This window comes from Aedes aegypti, chromosome 1 (assembly GCF_002204515.2).
Source record: "Aedes aegypti strain LVP_AGWG chromosome 1, AaegL5.0 Primary Assembly, whole genome shotgun sequence".
Lineage (NCBI taxonomy): Eukaryota > Metazoa > Arthropoda > Insecta > Diptera > Culicidae > Aedes > Aedes aegypti.
In genome coordinates, this window is record NC_035107.1 from 69,288,795 (window position 1) to 69,314,216 (window position 25,422).

Below are 25,422 nucleotides of genomic sequence, written 5' to 3' on the forward strand. Positions count from 1 at the left end.
CAGTATAGGATTGACGTTTGTAGGGCGCGGGGGCAGGTTTCTTTTTAGAGACTTGGTCTCTATTTTTATTCAAATCTCTAAAAAGTCTCTATTTATAATGAAAGGCCTCTATTTTAACCAATATGGTCTTTAAAGGACCTCTTTTCCCTATCTTGCTTGTAGTGAATTCTGATGCAAAATTCTATAAGGCCTCGAGGAACTTTCAGAGCCTGTTACGAGACTATTCAACTAATTCTATCAGAAATTTTTCACATATTTCTAGAGAAAATGTTCCAAGAATTTTCCTTGTGTTTTCTCCAGATATTTCATCTGGAATATTTTCAGGGACTAATACAGGATTCTCTCCAGGAATTCTTCAAGAGATTCCTCTACCAATTCTACCAGCAATTTGTCAAAGGATGCTTAAGGGAATGTCACCAGTATTTGGTTCAGGACCAGGCTCGGGAACTGTGACCACTATTCACCACAGTTCATCGATTCTGTCAGTCAACCAAAACACAAAGCAGCAGCAGCATCAATAGAGCGCTGCATATGACGAGCCTAACCTCACTTATTTGACAGATGCTGGTACTGTTGTTTACGTTTCGGACTTAGTCGTTTTTTACAATTAAAGTAACCCCTTTAATTCTTTTTTTCCAAAGACTATTCTAGGACTAGATATTTTTCACTAATTCTTCAACTGAATTTTCCAGCTGTAACTCTATCAGATCTTCCAAAGATTCCCACTGAATATCTTCCAAGAAGCCCGCAGAGGTTAATTCATAAGCTTTCAGGCATTTTTTTTTAATAATTTCTACGCCATTATGTCTACATTCACTCCAAAGAATTGTTCCATAAATTCCTCGAGTAATTAATCAGAAAATCTATTAGGAACATTTCATATTCGACCTGTGTTTCGTGGTTCAGTTTCTCTATTGTTTATTTTTGGAATTTCCTCTGTATTTCATCCAAGGATTACAGTTTTTCCCAACATTCCTCAATGAATCTAATAAAAAAATACCATAGAATTCTCAAAAGTTCATCTAAGATTCCACATTAGTTACTACTACAGCTGTTTTTCCAAGAAATCCTCCGATTATTCCTACACAATTTCGTAGCGATTTTATTTTTCAAGGAGTTGCTTCACAGAGATTCAATATTGATCTGTTTCTTTTTGTTTCAATAATTTTAGCAATTACTCTTAAGTTTTGTCAAGTGTTTTTTTCTAAAAATCCTTATTTATCAAAAATTACTAAACAACTTACACAAGTTTTTTTAGAGGTTACTCTTACTGGAAATTCTTCACGAAAAACTCTTGGAAGAATGCTTGAAAAAATCTGGGAAAACTTCATTGAGAAATCTCTAAAATTTACTGGAGGAGTTACTGTTAGTAGAATTTCCTGTTTCTGGAATTTCCAAAGAAATCTTAAAAACTATCTCTGGAGTAATTTCTCAAGATATCCTCAGAGAAATTCCTAGTCAAAATCTTAAGACCGCACGGGACGTCATCATAATCACTCTATCCATTTCAAGAAGCAAATCCCAAGAACCACTTCATATATCGATGCGAAAATGTATCGCTATGATTCTATATATGTAGTGCACAACCCAACAAATTTTCAGCTTCATCGGTTCACTAAAACTCGAGATTTGCTTCCACAAAGTTTTGATGATAATTGTTAGAGTGAGACGAAAGATGGGGAAAATAACACGGTCTCTCGTGTCACCTTAAGAGGAAAATAACCATCATCGTTTTACACATTTTCAAAACCAGTTATTTTTGCTCAAAATTGAGGCAATGCTCCAGAAAATCTATCATTGCATTGCAATTGCTATCTGAAGTACGATGATAGATTTTCATTAGGATTGATTGGAATTTGAACAAAAAAACTGGTTTTCAAATGTTGATGATTGCCGATGATTGAATGATGGATTCTTGAGCCTTAAAGAAATGCTGAAAGACAATTATGTAGGAAATCCTGAGAAATCCCTGGAGGCATTTCAGGTTGAATATTGCAACATGTTTAAAACGGGAACCTTTGGACGATGTTCTAGGAAACCAATGGGAAAATTTCCAAAAAAAACCTTGAGGACTAGAGATGTTCTTGAAAAATATCTGAAATTATATATGTTATTCTGTGATTATTTTTGGAAAATATCAGTTTTTTTAAGATATCCAAAATAACATTCTTGGAGAAATTCTTTGGGAAAATTATTGAAGTGGTTTTATGGGAAATAATCACTAAATGAAATCCGTGAGAAAAATTCAAATCTCTCAAATTAAAATATCTATCCATTTATTCAATTCGAAATGTTAGGTCTCGATTTGGTTTTTGATTACTGTTTGGTCTCTTTTTTCAAGCAAGAGGTTTCTGAATTTTCTAATTTCAAAACACTCAGCCATGCTTCATGAACAATTTCTAAAATTATTGGAAAATATTCAATTTCGGAAAAATCGATTCTGGATAAGTAATCTGGAATCTGGAAGTTGTTTAAACTTTCAATTATTTTTTTTACAATCATGATTCATGAAAGTTTTCGAATGAAATGCAAACAATTAATCATTTTCCTAAATGACCACATTTGTAAATGTTATACAGATCGGGTTCGATTGAACGGGAACTTTATTATCCGTGTTTTAAACACGATGGTGGAAAGAACTTTTACAAACAAAACACCATCATTATTTAATACAATTTATATGAATATTCGAATTAAGCTTCAATATGTTTAGCACATTGCTTTAAAATGTCTAAAAGAGTGAATACACTTTAAAACACTTTTTTAAATTGTGTAAATTTAGTTTGTTTTGGTCATATAAAATTAAAGTATTTCTTGAACCTGGAACCAATTCATAAAACCCGGAAAAAACCTGGAAATATCAGGGAATTTCATTTCGGTAAACGAGTAGACACCCTGTCATTTCTCTAATGAAGTTCGGTCTAAAGTTAATCTGAATGCACAATACATCGCATCCGAAACCGGTCGAGAGAAAGGTAATTTTAAAACTTTTTTACGATAGGAAGAACTATACGTGTTATATATTGACTCGCGTCGCGTTTCGTGAATGACTACTTATTTGCTGTTCGTATGCGCTCAAATCTTTCGAGGGTGATCAACTCGCGTCGAAGCCGAACGACGCGGCTAAACATCGAGCGGCTACGGGACTCAGAAGTAGCCCAAGAATAGGCGCAGCAGCTGGAAGTGGCCCTACCAACGGAAGAGGAACTTGGGGCCGCCACTCTTGAAGATGGCTTGAGGCACAAACGATCCGCCAAAGGTAGCACGGCAGCAAAAGCACTAGGTTCAGCGGCTCCGAACACATATAAACAGGTACGGAACAGACAAAACTCGATCTTCCGAAAAAAGAAGCGCCAGCATGAAGAACGATATCGCGAAGCGATGAAAGCGCTGTTCCGCGCTAAGGGCTCACGGAAGTTTTACGATAAGCTTAACCACTCGCGCAAAAGCTTTATACCTACCACAAGCCGACATGAGCAGAGACTGACGCAAATCGTATCACGAACGAACGTGAGGTAGTCGAAAAGTGGCGGCAGCACTACGGCGAGCACCTTAATGGTGATGTGGCCAGTAGGACAGACCTTTGGGAGCACGCGCGGAGGACGACAGACTTCCGTCTCCAGATCACCAAGAGATGGAACAGGAGATTGAACGGTTGAAAAACAACACAGCCGCTGGAGTGGACCACCTACCGAGCGAGCTGCTAAAATACGGTGGTGATGCACTGGCAAGAGCTGTACTGGGTAATTTCCAAGATTTGGGAGAATGAAGTATTATCGAAGGAGTAGATGGAAAGTATCGTGTGTCTTATCTAAAAAATGTGCGACAAGTTGGATTGCTCCAATTTCCGTGCGATCACAATTTTGAGCGCTGCATATAAGGGATGATTCAAATATTACGTAAAGCATAATTTGCCAATTTTAGACTCCTCCCCCCACGTAACAGCTTTTGCACGGAAAATTTAATTTTTTTGCAAAGACCGAAACACTATGGAAGACCCCTTCCCTCCCCCTATTGCGTTAAGTAATATTTGAATGATCCCTAAGGCACTCTCCCAAATTTAATGCCGCCGTCTATCATCAATTGCTAGAGAGTGCATTGAGCAATATCAGGCAGGATTTATGGGCGAACGTGCAACAACGGATCAAATATTCGCTATCCGCCAGATGTTGCAGATATTTTTTTTTCCTTCTAAGCAATGGGGGGATAATCTGCTCAACAGACTCCGGACCGAGGTCCGGGAGTGTGGGGTTGGGGACCATTTACTACATACAAGCAGTAAACAGGACTACACCCCCGACCCACTAAACCATTTCCATTGCCGCCAAACCCTTCGTCTCTCCGGGACCACCAAGAAGGCATTGCTTCGGAGAGGGGCTATTGCACATCGCATCCTCCAGGTTAGCTGCGTAGCCATGCAGCAACGAACATCGATGACACGCTTAGGGGGGTCCACCAAGGTAGCATGCTGGCGCATTGCCAGCTTCCCGGGTGGTCCTCACCTCCCGTTGTCCGCTGAAAGCGGGCAGGGTCGACCACTAAGCCCGCGCCCAGCTGCACCGCAGGTATCAAGAACTGATACTGCGGGCTTCGCAATTTGACCTACTGAAGGCTCAGGCCCTATCAGCTAGCACCAGCTGGGATTGCTGACGAAGGGGCCTCCACCTGCCCCGAACAACCAGAGGCTCGTGTCCACCCAGTAGGCCGGCGCCACGACAGCAGCGCTACCAGAATGTTCTCCCCGCGGCCACTTAATCGCTGTAAGGGTCGATTTCGACCGTAGGGCACCGGTATGTCCTACGTAGCCGACTGCGAACCCTTGGACAACCTGTTGATTAGCGTCTGGACTAGTCACCCCTCGAGTCCACACGCCACCTCCTTTGGAGTTCCGAGACGATGTGGGTGATAGCCGATTAAACGGCATTCCAGCCAAACTCGTCTGCACACATCCTCTGGACCAAATTGTCCGGAGTCGTGTACCGACCGCATGTGGCAAACATGCGGTCACGCATTGTGCGGGAACGCGGGCAAACGAACAAAACGTGTTCCGCCGTTTCTTCTAAACCTGCACAAACTGGACATTCGGGAGAACCCGCATGACCGAAACGGTGTAGATACTGTCTAAAGCATCCATGGCCCGAAAGGACCTGTGTTAGGTGGAATGTTAGTTCCCCATGGCGCCTATTGACCCAGATATCTAACCTCGGAATCAACCTGTGAGTCCACACTCCCTTGGTGGAACTGTCCCACGCACGCTGCCATTTGACCATGGAGGCCAGTCTGGCAGTCCTGCGTATGCCTCTTGTGCCGCGCCTTTCGAAGCACTCTATGTCTTCCATGATAAGGATACCAATAGGCATCATACCGGTGATGACACAGAGTGCATCGTGTGACATGGTACGGTACGCGCTCGCAACCCTCAGGCACATTAGCCTATAAGTACTCTCTAGCTTGCTACGGTAGCTATCGGTACTCAAAGCCGTGCCCCAAGCCGGGCCACCATACCTCAGTATGGACGAGGCGACACTGGCCAGAAGCTTACGCTTACTGGCGTACACCGCAGAGCTATTGGACATCATCCGGGACAGTGCCACAATAGCTGTGGAGGCTCTCTTGCAGGCATAATCGACGTGGCTACCGAAGGTAAGCTTATCGTCGATCATCACCCCCAAGTGTTTGACGGAGCGCTTCGAAGTGATCGTGCAGTTGCCTACACTGATCACCGCTTGCTGCACCGACTTTCGGTTGTTGACAACAACAGCCTCAGTTTTGTGATGAGCCAATTCCAGTTTCCTGGAGCTCATCCACTCCTCCACAATTGCGATCGAGTGGGCTGCAATCAATTCCACTTCTTCGATCGATTCACCGTAGACCTCCAGCGTAATATCGTCGGCAAAGCCAACGATGACCACACCCGCCGGGAGTTTTAATCTCAACACCTCGTCGTACATGACATTCCATAACACCGGACCCAGGATGGAACCTTGCGGGACTCCTGAGGTTATGTGAAAGCACTTCCGACCCACCTCTGTGTCATAGACTAATACCCGATTCTGGAAGTAACTTCCGAGAATCTTGTACAGGTACTCGGGTATCCCCAGACGCAGGAGCGCATCAGCAATAGCCGCCCAACTGGCACTATTAAATGCGTTCCTTACATCCAGAGTCACTACTGCGCAGTAGCGAATACCCCTCCTCTTACGCTGGAGTGCTATCTCAGCGGTTTTCTTAACCGTCAGAATAGCGTCTACGATGGACCTCCCTTTCCGGAAGCCGAACTGGTTGCCTGAGAGACCATTTACACCCTCGGTGTACCTCGACAGTCTGTTGAGGATGATCTTCTCGAGCACTTTCCCCACGGTGTCAATCAAGCATATTGGTCTATACGCCGACGGGTCATCGGGTGGTTTCCCCGTCTTTGGCAATAGTACCAGGCTCTGCCTCTTCCACGCATCTGGAAATACTCCCTCGTCCAGGCATATCTGAACATAGCAGATCTGAACATACCGGGAGCCTCCAAGATTGCGACTTTGAGGGCCAGGTTTGGAACTCCGTCCGGACCTGGTGCCTTCCCCATGCTTAGGGATTTTGCAATCCCTTCAAGTTCCTCATCGGTTACTCTATCCTCATCGCCAGCCCCAATCCCCGGCTGTCCTACAAAAGGAGGCCATGGGCTAGGGTTGTGGCGCGGAAAGAGCCCCTCGATGATCCCCTCCAGCATCTGTGGAGATTCAGGGTGTCTACTACCTGGAAAAACCTGGAAAACCTGGAATTATCAGGGAATTTTATTCAACCTGGAAAAAAACCTGGAATTATCAGGGAATTTCGATCACAATCAGGGAAATTATTTTGAGGCAGTAATTCATGGTAGAATATCTTCACGACAAAGGATTTTTGCGTTAAAACCCAGAGCAACCATAATTATAATTTGCATAAAAATTCTCTTCAATCGAAAAAAATTCGGCTGCGCCGCTATCGAAACACTATTTCAGCTGTTCAGTGAGGATCCTTTCGAGTAAGAAATTTTTGGAAATATCAAATTGACGTTTTCAATATCTTTATATTTAATCAGTCAAGGATTAACATATCTAAGGTCGGTAGCAGAGAATTAGTCTTTATTTTTAGACTAAAAGGTCCCTTATTTTGATGAAAGGTCTCGGAAGTCTCTATTTTAACCAAAATGGTCTCCAAAAGTCTCTTTTTCCCTTGCATTGCTTGCAGATAATTATGCAAAATTTCTTATCATATTTCTTAAAAACATCTCCAGATATTTTTTCACTAACTTTTCAACCGAATTCTCTAGTCTTTACTCTAAGAGATATTCCAAAGATTTCCACAGATTTTTTTTTTTTTTCAATAAAATCCGCATAGGTTGATTCCAGAGTTTTTGGCCAAGAAAGCCAACAAGAATTTCTAAGCCATTTCAACTACGATTATTCCAAAGAATTGCTTCAAAATTTATTCGAATTATTCGATTGAATCTACCGTTTTGACTCGAAATCCGGACACTTAAGGACCGGATTGACTTCAAGTATTATTTTAAAAATCAATGATATTCATTTTAATAAAGTACTGTGATTTATCATGAAGTTAAATGTTTATAATTTGACATGGTTTCATAAAAATAGCGATAAGCTATGCGAGCATTGCTTAAATATTCAAAAATAAAAGATGTGTCATGCTTCGAAATCCGGACACTATTACTATGTTGCTTCAAATTCCGGACACTTTTGCTTCGAATTCCGGACACTTCTTTTTAATAAATATTTGCATATTTTGTATGAAATTCAACTCTCCAACTCTTATTTTTATGATTTTGAACAGTTTGCTACACGTAATCAGAAAAGTCTCGAGTCGTGCAAAACGCTGAAGCTGCTAGAAAGGTACAGCAAAATTGCTTCACTTACCTTATGCTAGCGCCTGGAAAGCGCCCACAAAGCAATGCACCACCTATATTTCTATTCACGGTAATACTCTTAATATAACTCACCATAAACACATTTTCTCTTCTATAATGTTCCAAAATAAATGTTCGTTGATGATTTAAACATGACTGCTCCTAATGATCTGCATTAAGTACCGTTTTCATTTAATATTGTAGTGCGTTCGGCTTCCGAAGCAGGCAAATAATTTGCTTCTTAATCCGGACACAATTCGACACAAATATCCAATAATGAGTGCTTTTTCACAATAATATTCACATTACATCAATTGCACGCAATAATTTACTTTTCATTTTAAAGGAATACTGGCACAATAACACTACGATAACACTTTTTTCAGCACAAATTAATCGAATCTTCCTTCAATGGCAACTGTAAAATGCAGTAAAACAAGGACTGAAATCTGCAGAACATCGATACGCATTTTGATTTTTATTTTTGTTTTTAATATACTCCTGCCTACTGCGATACATTTAGATTTATAACACACTATTAAAGTTACAGAATAGTTTTGTGCATTTGTATGGAAAGAAAATTTCAATTTATATTATTAAAAATGTAAAAAATAATCATAGTGTCCGGCTTTTGAAGCGTCCGGCAATTCGAAGCAAAACGGTACTTAAAACATTTAAAATAATACCTTCAATTCAACAAACACAGGTTGAGTTTTTTAGAATTTTTCTAGGAATTTATTCAGTATTTCATTCAAGGATTACTGGAGTTCTTCCGATCATTTTTCAATGAATTACTCAAAAAATTCCCATGGAATATTCAAAAGTTCATTTAAAGTTCCACACGAGTTAACACTACAACTTTTTTTCAAGAAATCCTCAAATCATTCCTGCACATTTTTTTGGGATTTCGTTCTATGTTTTCCAGGAGTTCCTTCACAAAATCTTGTGGGATATTAACCAGAGATTCAATTGATTTTTTTTTTTTCAATTATCTTAGCGATAATCTAGAAAATCTAGAAGTCGGGTCTAGTACACGACACTGAAGACGGCCTTATAGTTGAGGTCGAAATACGCGTATCTGTCAAAGGATACAAGCTCTAATGGAATTAAATGGTTTAGTACTAAATTCGGTTTTTTCATCTACTTATAGGTATTCTACTGAACAGCTCGAAGATTTATTATAGAAAATCTTGTAAAATTTCTTCAGATCAACTTATTCTAGAAATCCTTATTCATCAAGGGTGATTTTTTGTCAACGAATTCTTAGCTTTCTGGAAAATGTCATTCACATTTCCTTGGAGAAATACATGAAATTTTCTTTAAATTGAAAATTTCCTTGAGAAATCTTTTAGAATTACTGAATGACTTTCCAAAGACATCTTAGGAGCAATCTATGGAGTATCCTGAAGGTATCCTTAGATAAATTTATAGTTAAAGTCTTAAAGAAATTCTGATGAACAATTTTGTACAAAATCCTTGGACACATCTAGAGTTGTTTCTGGTTGAATATTTCAACATGTTTTAAACTGGAGTGTTGAAGGATGTTCTAGAAAAACCGATGGAAAAATAACCGGATAAAACCCTGGAGGACTAAGGGATTTCCTGGAAAAAGAGGAAAAATAATATTTGAAGGTGTTCCTGTTGCATTCCCTGAGGTATTGTTTGTGGTAATATTTTGAAAAACCTCTTGTTTTATTTTGAGATATCCAAAACTTTTTTTTGACAAATTCCTTATGGAAATTCTTGAAGTGGTTTCATCGGAAATAACCACTTAATGAACTTCCGAAGAAAAAACAAATTCTCTCAAATAAAGTTAGTTATTTATCCATTCATCAAACCTGGAGAAATTATTTGTCGTTATGTCACGAGAAATTTCCAAAACAAGTTTTAGAAATCTTCTCTAAGAAATGTCTGGTCGTATCAAACTTTTTTCTCCTGGTTATTGTTAGGACTCGTTTTATGTTTTGATTACCGTTTGGTTGGTAGTTTTTTTTTCAGGAAGGGGTTTTTTGAATTTCCTAGCTTAAGACATTCTGTCGCTACCAAAACTGCTCCATGCACAATTTTTAAAATTATTGAAAAATATTTGATTTCAGAAAAAGCTCTGGAGATAACATGGGAAAGAGAGGGTTAATTTAGAACACTTTTCCATTTTCGAATGAAATGTAACAATTCATTTTCTTAATTGCCACTTTTATATGTTATACAGATCAGGCGCGATTAACCGGGGGCTTGATGATCTATGTTTCTGTTACACTGCGGAACACGGTTTAGTCTCTAGCACTAAAATACCGCCATTTGCTTAATTAAGGGCTACTGAATCCATTGCCGTTTTAAGAAACATCACAGCACGTTTAGGTTTTGATATAGTTAATGTTAAAAATACTAAATTTGCCTATTTCAGCCAACTTGCAGGGGCCCAGATAGCCGTAGCGGTAAACGCGCAGCTATTCAGCAAGACCAAGCTGAGGGTCGTGGGTTCGAGTCCCACCGGTCGAGGATCTTTTCGGGTTGGAAAGTTTCTCGACTTCCCAGGGCATAGAGTATCTTCGTACCTGCCATACGATATACGCATGCAAAAATGGTCATTGGCACAGTAAGCTCTCAGTTAATAACTGTGGAAGTGCTCATAGGAACACTAATCTGAGAAGCAGGCTCTGTCCCAGTGGGGACGTTACGCCAGAAAGAAGAAGAAGAAAGCCAACTTGCATGCAAGTTTGCCAGCTTGTAAGGTAATTTATTTGCCTAATTTGCCTTGAAACTCATACTTCATGTGTATAACAATACTTATCAACAAAGTTCATAATGTTTTTGACTCTCAAAATTTATTTTTTGATAATTTAGAAAAGTGTTGTATTTTGCCATATAAAAGAAACGAAGAGTTATGTATGGAGACTGTTAAAATATTGGAAAAATCGATTTATTCGAAATTGAATCGTGCGATTTCAACCACATTATATGTAAAATGAAAGTTAAAGGCCTATTTTGCATGCTTGATTATATCACGAACAATTTTGATAAATTATATTTTAAATTCCATGTAAACATCAATTAAACCCGTGTTTTAAACAACATTGAGACCTGTAGCTAAAAATCCAGACGTGCTGGAACATTTCTGAGAACGGCATTAGATTCAGCAACCCAAAATCTACTAGAGACACATAACTTGATCCTAGATACACACAAAAATGTCATTTTTGTTGCGCTGTGTTATCCGGGGTTCCAAAAGTCTTACGGATTATTTGTGTTAATTTAGATGGGAATATACTTGAGCAGATGACTTTTGTAAAAACCATTAACACGATTCAATTAATTTGAGATATTTTTAAGAATTTGCAGATCAGAACTGTATGCTTAGTTGCGAAAACACGCAGAGAAAATAATTGTTATGTCAAATATATTCTGTATCATTACAACAATATATGTGTATTATTTGCCGGCTTATAATAGCCTTTCATTGTTTTAATAACTACTCTTAATTTGATTCAAAAATATATGGGTTCGACTCGGTTCAACAAAATTAATTTTTAATCTTAATATTTTTTCTTTTGAAACAACAATATTTGTACATTCGAATAAAACGTTTTATTGTCAAAACAAAATGACACTGTTTTTTGATCTAGTAATGTTTTTATTTGAAACAACAACACTATTTGTTGCTCCCTTTCCCATTCAATCTATTTTTTTTCTTTTTTTGAAATGAACAACAATTTATTTATTTTTTCATAATTGTAATGTAAATTAAAAAGAATGATAGTAAATACCTGCGCCATATCCCGACGCTGAATTGGAGCATGAATTTTGTCCGTTCCGCGACAAAACGACGGCTCGATACCATCAGCTCGATTTCCTTCCGACTAATGAACGACTACAATAATAGAAAGTATTTGAATGGAATGAAAAGTCTAGAAAGCAAGATACAACTTACCAAAAACAAAAGCTTCTATTATGGTCTCGAATATTTCAAAACTGTTTTAAAAAATCGACAATCTGCACTTCCCAAACGAAAGTTTTCTCCGCGTCATACTTGTTTTTTTTTCACCGGTTGCAATAAGAAACAAAATGGCGGGTCGATACGCATAATAATTAGAATCAATAATGTATGAAGTTTATACAAATAAAACTTTTATTTGAAATAACGTTTTAATTGTCGTTTCAAAAAATGTCCAATAAAAATTGATCTTAGTTAATTCAACAATTTGTGTTTGTGTTTTGTTTTGACAAAAATAATTGCCGCCTTAACGCATTTTTCAATTTACAACAAATTGTAAAAGTTGATAGTACGCTACAAAAATAATTATTGTTTTAAATAGCTGTTAATTCTCTGCGTGTAGTTTTTATTTTAACATATTGTCATGAATCCAAATAAAGTTTTACTTTTGCGTCCATGAAGCTGTTCTTGATATCCAAATGGCCCATGGAAATGAATAGTGCATAATCTTTTATTGCACGAGAACGCAGTACGAAAAAAAAACAGAAGCACACTGTTGTGCTTGAAAATTCCGTTCAGTTCACGACGAACTTTCTTACAAACGCAATAAAAGACTCCATCATTGGCAAATAAAATTCATTTGCTTTAGCATGCGTATAAAAAATTCTTAGAAGTGTATAAACTGCTATTAAATCAAAAACACTTAACAATTTGTCATTATTTTGTTTTAGCCATATAAAATTAGAATACTTCTTGAATCTGGAATTATTTTGTAAAACCTGGAAAAACCTGGAAATATCAGGGAATTTCATTTTGGTAAACGAGTAGACACCCTGAGATTGCTCCGTAGGAGCAATTGCACCTCTTGTCTTCGCCATAACGATCCTGTAGGCATCACCCCACGGGTTCGCGTTGGCACTCTGACAGAGTCCCTCGAAGCAGGCCTTTTTGCTTGCCCTTATCTCGGACTTCAGCGCGACTTTGGCAGCGGTGAACACCGCCCGTCGTTCTTCACGCTCCTGCTCGGTTGTTGCAGATATGTCGCGAATAAAATGTACCCACACATCATTTATACATCGATTTTAAATCGGCCGGACATACTGATAAGTTTGATCAAGGCGACGATGGAGCGAGTGATGTGCGTAGTTAGAGTATCAGGGACACTCTCGAGTCCCTTCAAATCTCGCAGAAGGTTACGGCAACGAGAAGAACTCTCATGTTTATTGTTCAACATTGTTGCACGCAACTTTGAGACGATGTCGAATACGTACATCCGACTAAGGGCTGAATTTGGGTGAATTGGACTGAACATCTATGTGTCGAAGACGAAGTACATTATAGCGAGGGTCTCAAGAGAGGACACAGCAAGTACGACGGCGTCAAGTTCATCTTGATGGTGATGGAATCGAGGTGGTCTAAGAATTCGTCTACTTGGGCTCCCAAGTAACACAATTGGTCATAATTAAGTTCAAAATACACCTTTCGTACATAACCGCTGTTTTATTTCGAATGTCCAATACTAAATTTCATGCACATTTATAACCGAAAAAGCGCAAATCTGAAGGCTTTTAGAACATCTTTCTTGTCTCAACAGATGTTTTACAACACATATTTCCTACTTCTGGAAGCGTTCCGATTAGTTATATCAAAGTTACATAACACATAATAAGTACCAGTATGTTATAACCAAGTTAACAAGACGTAATCTAGAATGAAAAAATACAAGTACAGATTGTGTTTTGCTTGAAATGTGTTGACAGCTCCATAAATCAAAAACAAAACAGAAATGAACAGTGATTTCAATTGCAAGCACATTGATCGAAAAGAAATGTGATGCATATTATTTCTTCAAACTGGTTTCAAATAATCAGAAATAAAGCGACTTTCGTGCACAAAGTGTATAATATTTTATGTGCCGGGTTAGATTTGCAGTGAAATCGAGTGTTGTACTTATTGAAAATTAACGCGCCGTTCATTCAATGCGCTGTTGAAATTCGTGTTCCGTAATATTTATCCAATTGTGTTAAATTTTTAACTGAACGGCAGACGAGAAGAATGGTGTCTCCTTCCAGAAGTATACAGTGCTGGTGAAAAGTATTTGTAATGGTTAATTATAAAGCACCTATGGCAATGCAATATGTTTTCTTATTAATTGAAATGTGAAGCTCAAAACATACTAAACCTAAAGATGAGGTCGATCTCATAGTTAATTTTCCGTGCTGGAAATCGTTATTGTATTCACGTTAATTTGTGAATCGCTCGCTTTGAAAATTATACATATATTATTATTTTGATCGGCAATGTAAAATGTAATTGCTTCGGTAAAGATAGAAGAAAATAGTTGTTGTGTCTGAGTGATGTTCCAATTACGTATAAAATACGTGTTCACAGCAGCATATTCACAGGCTCGAAGCACGCTGTTTCATTCATCTAAGATGTCAAATATCGTCGTTGAAACTGTTCATTCACCATTGATAGCACCTGGCGGCTTTTACTGCATAAACTATTTTTGAGAACAATATCTGTGTGTTTTCATTCTTCACTTGCATGAATTATCATTTAGCCTTAATGTTCGCAATTGATTTTCATTGACTTCAAAGCCGATGAAGCCAATGCTAAACATGTTTCACAACTGACAGAAAAAAGCATCATCATAACATCTTCATCACAACAGATTTGTATGGTATGGACTAAACATGTTTTATTTTGTTGAATCTAATTATCATGTTTTTGGGAGCATATTTATAACTAAATTTACTTGGTGGGGATTGCTCATCAAACCTTCCGGTCCGCCTCATAGTTACGTACTATTTGGTGCTGGGTGTAGTTCTTGTTTTTCCAGCTGTATTGAAAAGCATGAGCCATAGTCTTTGGCATACAATCGGATCTATCTTTAGCAGAAAAGAACCGAAATGTCTATCGACGACCGGTGATTGCTAGCAGATATAGTGGAGAGCTTGTCTTGAAACGTTCATCGCTTCAAGCTAGTTGAAAAACTGAATACACTGATTGCCTGTCGATCAGAGCCGAACTAGGCATAGATCGTATACATACATCTGAATCTACATGTCTCCGATGTATTACATCGTTCCAGGCGGGAGTTATCTGATATGTGAATATGGTACCATAACAGAATTTTCCATCTGAACGAAGTGATAAATCATAATATTCCGCAAACTGTATCACACATCTACAGAATGTATTGCGTGAAGTTAAGACACAGCAGAGTATTGGGTACATAGGACCAAGTCCCTGCCGGGTGGCGCGAAACTGATGAGCGATAGACAATAGAATCAACAACACTGCCATAAGGGATAGTAAGCATGTGACTATTGTCGAAACTATGATTAGGAGGCAAATCAACATCCCAAGATCAAATTTTTGTTACAACCCAATGTAGGTATTATTAAATTAGGCTGTAGAAAATGATAAATATCTGATCGCTTAGGAACCTTGCAACAGGTAATAAATGCTCGTAGTCTGTTTTCTTCGAATACACATGTATAAATTGTTAAAACTGCCGAATCATACGCGGAATTTATTAAACGGATCATGAAATTAGGACTGAAATCATAATGATGATAGATTATCAACTTTCCTTTCGTCTTGCTATTTGTTACCGTTAGAATCACCAAACTGATTGGTTTCCCACTACTTACACCAATACAACAGCACGAAAACTGAAGTATTATAATCGCGCGTTGGAACTTTCAATATCCATATATTACATCAATAGTGAATTCTTGTATGTAGCCAGTATAAATAACAGAATCATCAACTTCTTGAACATTCTTTAACTGAAAACAGGATGCTTGTTTTATCAAACATGCTCAATCTGCACCTAAAATCTCGGATCCAAATAGTTTTCTAAATAAAAAGTGTGTCTAAATAAAACGTGTAGGCCAACAAAACATAATTGAGTAGGAGTTTACAAGTTACTTAGCACATGAAAAGCAGTTTAAATTAATCTATTACTAGATCAACACTAATGCTCACATTTTTATATTCTCATTTCATCATGGTCCTCATTGCTCGAGCGGAGACGAACACCCTGGAGATGGAAAAAATCGACAGCGCTACGATAAGGAAACGTAACAGATGAGAAACTATCGATACATTTATCAATTATAAAACCCCGTTTTAATGTTAACACTTTGTTTCTGTTTTTTTCGTTTCAGCAATTAAATAACCGAACCAACTCTACTATCTTTTCATTTCTTCTTCGTTATACTTATAGTCCTTCTGGCACTGAACCGAGTGGTGCGCCTTCCGCTTTCTTACTGGTGCTGTTTTCCTGTACATTTGGCATAGTGTCGGAGGTGGTGTACTGTATTTGCTATACAACGCGCTACTTTCGATATTGTGCTTGGCGTGTGGGGAAGCAGTACTAGTGGTGAAGCGGAGGGCGCCATTCGGTTTAGTGCCAGAGGGACTATATCTATTTAATGTATCTGAAGCTTGTGGGACCGCTTTAATTCCGGCGCCTGCTTGTGGAAGATCCCGGTGTGCTAAACGGTATAGGACATATTAACGGGGGAGGCTTGGTAGGTCCTCACCCAGCCCGTGTCTAGATGGGCGGATAATTGTCTGCCAGGGTGTGGATTGAGCAATTACAATTACAATATTTATAACTAAATTTACTTCGATGAAATTTTGGTTGTGTGGTATGATTTAACTAAGTGATATATACAATAATCGGCCAGGAATATAACACAAATGGCATTTCTAGTTTGCCACAATGTTATGTTTTACGAAAACATCGCCTGAACGGTATTAAAACCAATGATGTATTGGATTTTATCTTCAAGACCTAAATATAACTTCATCTTCAGAAATCTACTCAATAAGATGTTTTCTGTGTTACTTGGGCTCACTGGTGACCGCCGACAACGACACCAGCAGAGAAATCCAGAGACACATTACTTATTGCTGCAAATCGTACCTACTTTGGACTCCGCCAGAACTCTTCGATCGAGCAAAGTTCGTCATCGCACGAATTTAACCATCTACAAGACGTACGCAGATCGTTATTAGGTACAAGACGCTGATTAGACTGGTACTCCTTTATGGGCACATGGACCCTGCGTGCAGAGGATCAACGCGCCCTTGGTGTTTTCGAACGAAAAGTGTTGCGGCCCATCTACGGCGGAATGCAGATGGAAGACGGAAACCATGCATTGCACCAACTGCTGGGAGAATCAACCATCGTCCACCTCGCAAAAATTGGAAGGTAGCGGTGGGTCGGGCATGTCACCAGAATGTCGGATAACAACCCGGTGAAAATGGTTTTCGAAAATAATCCGACCGGCACAAGACGCGTGATGCGAACAACACAGGTCGATCAAATTGAGGACGATCTACGGACCCTTCGTGGAATTCGTTACTAGCGACGGGCAGCCATAGACCGAGTCGAATGGAGACGTCTCCTACGTACAGTAGAAGCCACCCAGGCCTTAGCCTGACGAGTAATATAAGTATGAACTGGGATAAATAAGATTTGAAGAAAATTGGGTTATGAAACCACGAGTTCTCCGTAAAAAGGGGCTGATAAAATCGGGTCACTACGATATGATGTATGATAACCGCAGACGCCGTCATCCTGGCGATAACTGGTGAGACTATGGAAGAGGTGGAAATAATGACGGCGAAATCAATCGATATAATCGAAAAATGAATGCCTGGAATTAAGCTGTAATTTGCTCATTTTAAACAGAAGTAGTGTTGGTCAGCAACTGTAAAGCGGTTTGAGGTTACCTTCGAAGGACACGCAAATTCATCGAAGTCTTATCTGTAGCACCTTGGAGTAATGGTCGACAACTAGTTGAACTTCAACAGCCACGTTGACTATGCCTGCGAAAAGGGTGCGTAGACATCTAACACAGTAGTTAGGATCATGCCTTATATTGAAGGGACAAAAAGCAACACGAGGTGTCTTCTGGCGATCGTTTCATCATCCATATTGTCATACGGAGGTCCGACCTGGACGTTGAGAACCGACTGGAAAAAAACCGGAGCGGAGTTGAACCTACCGCTTTATCTCTAATGTGTTGGTTCAGACGACCAAAGAACGCAAAGAAGTCCATCTGCCTGGCGTATTTCCTATCAGATCAACCACGGATCTTCTTCTTGGCATGACGTCTCCACTGGGACAGAGCCTGCATCTCAGCTAGGTTGGCTAAGCTAAAACTAAGGAAGGCCCACGGAAGCTTAGTTTTGCATAGATTCGGACAAGCAAAGTCTCCAATTGGTTTACCTGTTCAAACATCGAGGGTACATTCGGCTGCCCTTAATGCAGGGATATACGGAATAAGATGCTGCCAAATAGCGTAGATGACTTGAACCCGAACAATATTGCGCCAAATATGTGCCAGAGTCGAGTAGAATAGATCCATGCCGGGACTAATCCGAGCGATATAAAGTGTATCACCGGCTTGAATCGTCGGAGCGCCAGTGAACTAGAACGACCCTCAACCTTGAATCGCTGGTCCTACTTCGGAACTCTACCGGCCTATATCGCAAGAAGAGCAAGCCTAGCGACAACATCAGATCACGAGATAGTAGTTCGTCGAGGAACTATTCACCGTAGACTAGGCCGAGTAGTACCGATTGTAACAAATCACATATTTTGGATCGTCAGGCATCGATTTCTGTTGTACAATGTTGAATATTGAAGTGTCGCATGATATTGTTTGTACTGATTCAATTTTGCCTCAAAAACCGGTTCCAGGGAATCCGGAACCTGCCAGAATGGCTTCAAATGAGTTGAAAGAGTCAGGGTATACTAATGGTTTATGATTAAGTTACAAACACTGTAGTTATGTTTGACCCGTGCAGAATAATTATGGAAATGTATCAATTGACCTTAGGAACATCTGTATAAATTCGGAACAGACCGTCCGACTGAAATTCCCAATACAGGTCACGAAACTTGATTAGTGTTGAGGTGTTGTAACATTTTTTTTAAATCGGCTGAAAATTACGGAAAAAACACGACAATTATTTGATTGTAAAAATAGGTCAGAGACGCAAAGGTTAATATTGTGCCAAATGTCAGTTATGCCAAATAATTCTCCCTTTTCAAACAGCCTGCTATGCCAAGTGTCCTTTATAATAAATTACCTTATGCCAAATGACCCAGACCCGTACGAAATCATGTTTTATTAATATTTTTTTCTTATTTCGCATTCTTCCAGGCGGCAGATTTGATCTCCCGTATTGCCGTGGTCATGAAGACCTGCCAGGAGGAAAAGCTGATGGGTCACTTGGGTGTGGTCCTGTACGAATACCTGGGTGAAGAGTATCCCGAAGTGTTGGGTTCAATCCTTGGTGCCCTCAAGGCTATCGTCAACGTGATCGGCATGACCAAAATGACCCCTCCCATTAAGGATCTGCTCCCGCGTTTGACACCCATCCTCAAAAATCGTCACGAGAAGGTACAGGAGAACTGTATCGATCTGGTGGGTCGAATTGCCGATCGTGGTCCGGAGTACGTCTCTGCACGCGAGTGGATGCGAATCTGTTTCGAGTTGTTGGAACTGCTTAAAGCTCACAAGAAGGCCATCCGGCGGGCTACGGTCAACACGTTCGGCTACATTGCCAAAGCCATCGGTCCGCACGATGTGCTGGCGACGCTGCTAAACAATCTTAAAGTCCAGGAACGACAGAATCGCGTTTGCACCACAGTGGCCATTGCCATCGTAGCAGAAACTTGTCGGCCGTTTACGGTCCTACCGGCGCTGATGAACGAGTATCGCGTCCCAGAACTTAACGTGCAGAACGGTGTCCTCAAATCGTTGTCGTTCCTGTTCGAGTACATTGGCGAAATGGGCAAGGATTACATCTACGCCGTTTGTCCACTGCTAGAAGACGCCCTGATGGACCGAGATCTGGTCCACAGGCAGACGGCTTGCGCTGCGATCAAGCACATGGCCCTAGGTGTCTACGGGTTCGGCTGTGAAGATGCGTTGATCCATCTTCTGAACTACGTTTGGCCGAACATCTTCGAGACTTCTCCGCATCTCGTGCAGGCCTTCATGGATGCCGTCGAGGGGTTGAGGGTAGCACTAGGACCAATCAAAATCCTGCAATACACCCTACAGGGTCTGTTCCACCCGGCGCGAAAGGTAAGAGATGTCTACTGGAAAATCTACAATTCCCTATATATCGGATCGCAGGACGCTCTCATCGTTGGTTATCCCCGGATTTCCAACGACCCCCAGAATCAGTACATTCGCTACGAGTTGGATTACTCACTTTAGAAAGTGTATCGCTATCAGCAACTGAACAAGCATAGATAACCTATCACAACACATTCTTAATCGTGTGTACGATCAAAAGTAGCTCTACAAATATAAATGGATAAACGAATCGGCGAGTGGAAAAAACGAAGGCATTTTCAGCCGACGCTCATTGTGAAAGAACTTCCTCGTTAGGGTGCGGCTTAGTTTTAGAAATTTATGAAAACCGAAAATTTGCATGGTCTTCTGAAAGATTTTAAAATTTCTTCTAAAAATAACAATGTTATGTAAACTTCACTGAAGAACATATTTTATATCCATCTACAAGTCGTTTGCGTCACCTCTAAATGTTGGGTAATAGTTCTGAATTGAACTCTGAAGTTTCTCTTTCTATATGCAGGGCTGGTAGCAAGTCACTTTTTAGTGACTTGATCACTTTTTTCGACCTGGTCACAAAAGTCACTAAAGTCACTTTTTTCTTGATCTGAAGCCAATGACAAGTTAGGCTTTAATTGCTTTTAAAAATCAAACAGAAAGAAGATTATTGATTCAAGAAAAATAAAGACTCCCGACTAAGTTTCTGGAAGAATTCAAGTAAATATTCTGTAGACATTTCCTATGAAAAATGTCAACATTTCCTATAATAATTTTTAGAGAAGATTCTGGCAAAACTTAGAAAGCATCTTTGGGATGATTTTTTTGTCCGAAATATTTTATTAAATTCTTGCAAAAACCAGGACCAATATCTGTTTTGAGTAATCTACAGCTACAGGGTGTCCGCAAATTATCCGTACAAACTTTGAAGACATGGCTATTAAATTCAATATTCTTGCATGGTTTTAACCATTGGCTTATTATATATTAAGAAGTAGGTTTGACACATTTCCGATTTCAAATATATGTAAAACCGAGCCAAATATGTTGATGTATCCAGGGCGACCAGCGCACCGGGAAAACCGGGAAAAAGCCGGGAATTTCAAATCACCGGGAGAAAATCGGAAAATATACGGGAATTTCAATGAATACCGGGAAAATTGTGCATACCAAGTAATGTTACAACCAGTACAAACACTATAAAAAAAAATGCGAACATAAAATAAACGTTCTTTAAGATTTCTTCCATCTTCTGATACTAACAAAGTAATGTATTAAGGTGATTATAAAACGAAGCCAAATATTGAATTTTCAAGTGCATAAGACTGGGGTTTTCAAGTTTTATGCTCTTGAAAATTTGAGGTGTGGCTTCGTTCTATAATCACCTTAAGGGAATGGATCTGGTGTAGTGGTTAGAGTACACGCTGAGGACCTGGGATCGAATCCCATCCCTGAGACAGTCACTAATGACGCAAATAGTCAAAGTGACGACTTCCTTCGGAAGGGAAGTAAAGCCGTTGGTACCGAGATAAATTAGTGATTGAGTAATGCATAATAGTTTCGAAGGTAGAAAGTTTATCACCAGAGTATGCGAGGATCAAACGCTTTTTCGGACTTTTAGAGAACAAAACTTCAGTCTTGTTTGCTTTAGTACATTACACACTTAAATTATTTTACGGATTCCTGTGAAATCTCAACAGCCGAACAGTTCGATAAAATAAATAAACGGAGCACGGTAAATTTTTACAGTATTCGGTAAAAATTCACCGGAATCCGTAAAATTCCGACGAAATTACGGTGTTTTGTTTCACCGAACTGTTCAGCTGTTGAGATTACGGTGAAATTCACCGATTTCTGGTAAAATGAGCTTAGTGTGTATATGGGTCAGTACAAACATAAAAAAATATAATGTACTATGCAGTAATGATATGTCAGAATACACTACATTAATCAGAAATTTCATTCACTCACGGAAACATTATGTATACTGAATTCACGTTCAAACAATTTTTCGCATTTTTGGATTTAGATTTTTACCATTAGCTTCAACATTTGAATCTTAAGCTAATCAATAGTATATGAAAACAGAATCTTTATAGAAATGTTACCAATTGGAACTGATTTGACCGATATTTCAAAAATAGTGTAAACGAAGACTTACTCTCATCCAGTAATGAATTGAACAACAATTTAAAACCTTTTATTTAAGAAAAAAAATAGTAAATGGTGTTTTTTCATAACGTTCCATGAAGAATTTCATGTTCGAAATATAATGTTTGGATGCTATCCAATACATTTTTCTTAAAAGCTTACAACTCGCGACAGCAACTCTACAACTTTCTATGAATTTTAGCTAAAAATCATACCACTTGATACTTCAATATTCTATGGCTAAACATTTTTTCGGAATCAACTTAGACTATTAAGACTGTGTGTCAGTTAAAAGTTAAAACTATGATTCATTCTAAGATTCACTAGATCCTATCAAACAAACAATAGTCAATTTTGTTTACACTAAACGTTTTCATAACAAATTCCACGATTATTTAAATCGACAGACGATAAAATATCGTTTCATATATCAGACAAAACTTTAGCAGAAAAACTATGGCCCAAATTTTGATGCGCGGAAAAATAATCTGATATCTATCTAACCCCAAATAGAATGTTTGGACGTATGACCAAAAAACTTGTAAAAAAACCTCAATTTTTAAATGATAAAAATTGTAATTTACGTTTTTTTAGCTTTCAATTAAACCGGGAATATTTTTGAAGTATCGGGAAAAAACCGGGAGAAAACCGGGAATTTGAAAATGACTTTTCACTGGCCACCCTGGGTATCTCAAACGGAGCTGTTTTTCGAGCTTCATGACGGAAGAGAAATGTCTTCGGACTGTCACTGGATTTGAACCGTATAATTTCACTGCGGAACACGGTTTTGTCTCAAGCACCAAAATACCGCTATTTACTTAATTAAGGGTTGCTGAATCGATTACCATTTTCAGAAATATCCTAGCACGTCTAGTTTTTGAGATGTTGGCAGTTGAAAATGCTAAAATTGACTATTTCAGCCAACTTGCATGCAAGTTTGCCAGCTTGTATGGCAATTTATTTACTTAATTTGCCTCAGAACTCAAACATCATGTGTATAACAATACTTCAAGCGTGTGCTAGAATAAGGGCGTAAGTCGCATGATCGATTTCTCTTCATCGATCCTCTCTTCTGTGAATAAAGGTGACAAGATGCGGGTTTGTTGGATTTTTTTCACTTCAGACCAATTGGCAGTGATGCAATCTTGCGTCCTGAGGTGAAAAAATGCTGAGAAACTTGTATCTTGTCACCTTTATTCCCAGAAGAGATGATCGATTAAGAGAAATCGATCATGCGACTTACGCCCTTATTCTAGCACACGCTTGACATATCTACAAAGTTCATCAGAATTCCGATGCTCAAAAGTAATTTTTGTTGGTTTAGAAAAATATTGTATCTTTCCATATAAGAGAAACGAAGAACTTTGGAGACTATAAGCATGTTGAAAAAATCGATTTAATCTAACTTTAACCGTGTAATTTCAACCAAATTAAATATGAAATGAAAGTTATAGTCTTATTTTGCATGATAAAATTGTTTAAATTTTATGTGAACATCAATGAAACCAATGTTTTATGCAACTTTGGCTAAAAATTGTGACGTGCTGGAACATTTCTGAGAACGGCATCAGATTCAGCAGCCCCAAATCTACTAGAGACACATGATTTGATCTTTGAGACACGCAAAAATGTAATTTTTGTTCCGCTGTGTTTTCTATTTCCAGTCTAACTTGAAGCCACTAAACTGTAGGACATTTGGATTTATCGCTTTTAGATTTTAGGGATAACACATCTCCAGTATGACTAGTGGCGCTCAGGAAAAACGTCTCCGAAAAAATTAAATTTGATTATCTCAGTAACAAGCAATCAATTCAAAATTATTTAAAGTTGTATGTTGTGTAAGCGCATAGATGTATTATGAAAGGTACATGGACATTAATTCTTCATTGTTTTCAATGCGAGATCATCTTACCCTATATTTTGCTGTTCAGATAATTTGCGGACACCCTGTATAGAAGAAATCTTGAACCCGCTTTCTCAAATAACATCATCAAAACTCCTCCGGAAGAAAAGCCAGAGACGGCTAGGAATAAAAAAAAAATCAGAAACTCGTCCAGGACGTCAAAAGCGAGTACTAATTTAAGTAAATCATTTCAGAAATTACATTAGAAATTCCAACAAATAAACAATTGATTAACCCTTGAACGTGTTTTATTACAAGACTTTCATCAACTATTTATGTAGAAAAAACACGTTTCTTCAATGAGTGTTTGTACATTGTTTGACGATAGTTAATTATTAATAGTAATATCAGTGACTATTCCCTAACGTCAAATCTACCTGTTTATAAATTTCAACGATTTCTATCGTTTACTGTTTGCTATATAATCTATGTAAGCAAAATTAGTCATTTCAGGTTCGTAGATCAGATAAAACGTGAAGTTGCGAGTCGCCACTGAGTAATATGATTATTTTCAATAACAGTCATCTTATTCGGTTTGTCTCGTATTCGTGAATAATCAATTGTGTTCTGGAGTTATTGTTTATTTAAAAGAAATGGTTTAATTTAACAGAAATTCTGCCACAGATTAGCAGTTTCGTCAACAACCAAAACTTTTCCCTCGATTTATTCACCAGATTTGTTGAGAAATGCTTCAAGTAATTCGTTTTGCATCGCTACTTCAAAATCTTCAATTATTTTTTGCCAGTAAGTTCCTTATGAACATGAAGTTTGCTAAAATTATACCATCCATTTATTACGTAACGCTAAAATTGACAATTTTTGACCCCCTCCCCCCCCCCCGTTCGTAACACTTTTTGTTTGGAAAAAATATGTTTTTTATATGGGCCGTAACGCTTGACCCTACTCCCCCCCTCCCCCTAGACCGTTACGTAATTTGTGGATGGCGCCTTATGCATTGGTCAGTTGGGAATTTCACCACATGATGGCGCTAGCTAAAAAACATGGTTTTCTGATTCCCCTAAGCGACTATGACGTTCTATAGATCATACGATGGTTCTAAATTCTGATGATTTGTAATATTGATGTCTTTGGCGAAGTTGCTCATTAGTCTAAAGGCTATATACTATATGTTTGGTTTGTTGAACATTCTGGGGATCCCAAAACACAAACAACGTAGCTTTTTTCGCACAGAGAGAAGGTTAATTTACACATAGAACGTATTTCCATTTCAAGTCATTTTTGTGACTTATACTCGTAGTTTTCAAGTCACTTTTAGGTCACTTTTTGGTCACTATTTAGTCACTTTTTTGATCATTTTGGTCACTAAAGTCACTATTATTTTACTGTCTGACTGCTACCAGCCCTGTATATGGAATATAAGCCGCACCCTATTCCTCATGGATTTCTATGAAAAGGATCCACACAAACG

At 38.7% G+C, this 25,422-nt stretch overlaps 1 protein-coding gene across 2 annotated transcripts in view; it reads left to right on the top strand.

Annotated features, from left to right (window-relative positions):
• Positions 1-20,212, top strand: part of LOC5578620 (splicing factor 3B subunit 1) — a 63,478-nt gene extending 43,266 nt beyond the window's left edge. For both annotated transcript variants that reach the window (XM_001656996.2, XM_021839190.1), the window contains one exon: positions 19,022-20,212. In XM_001656996.2, coding sequence (XP_001657046.1) covers positions 19,022-20,086 — 1,065 coding nt within the window. In that variant the 3' untranslated portion in view covers positions 20,087-20,212. The remainder of the gene's footprint in view (positions 1-19,021) is intronic.
• The last annotated feature ends 5,210 nt before the right edge of the window (positions 20,213-25,422 follow it).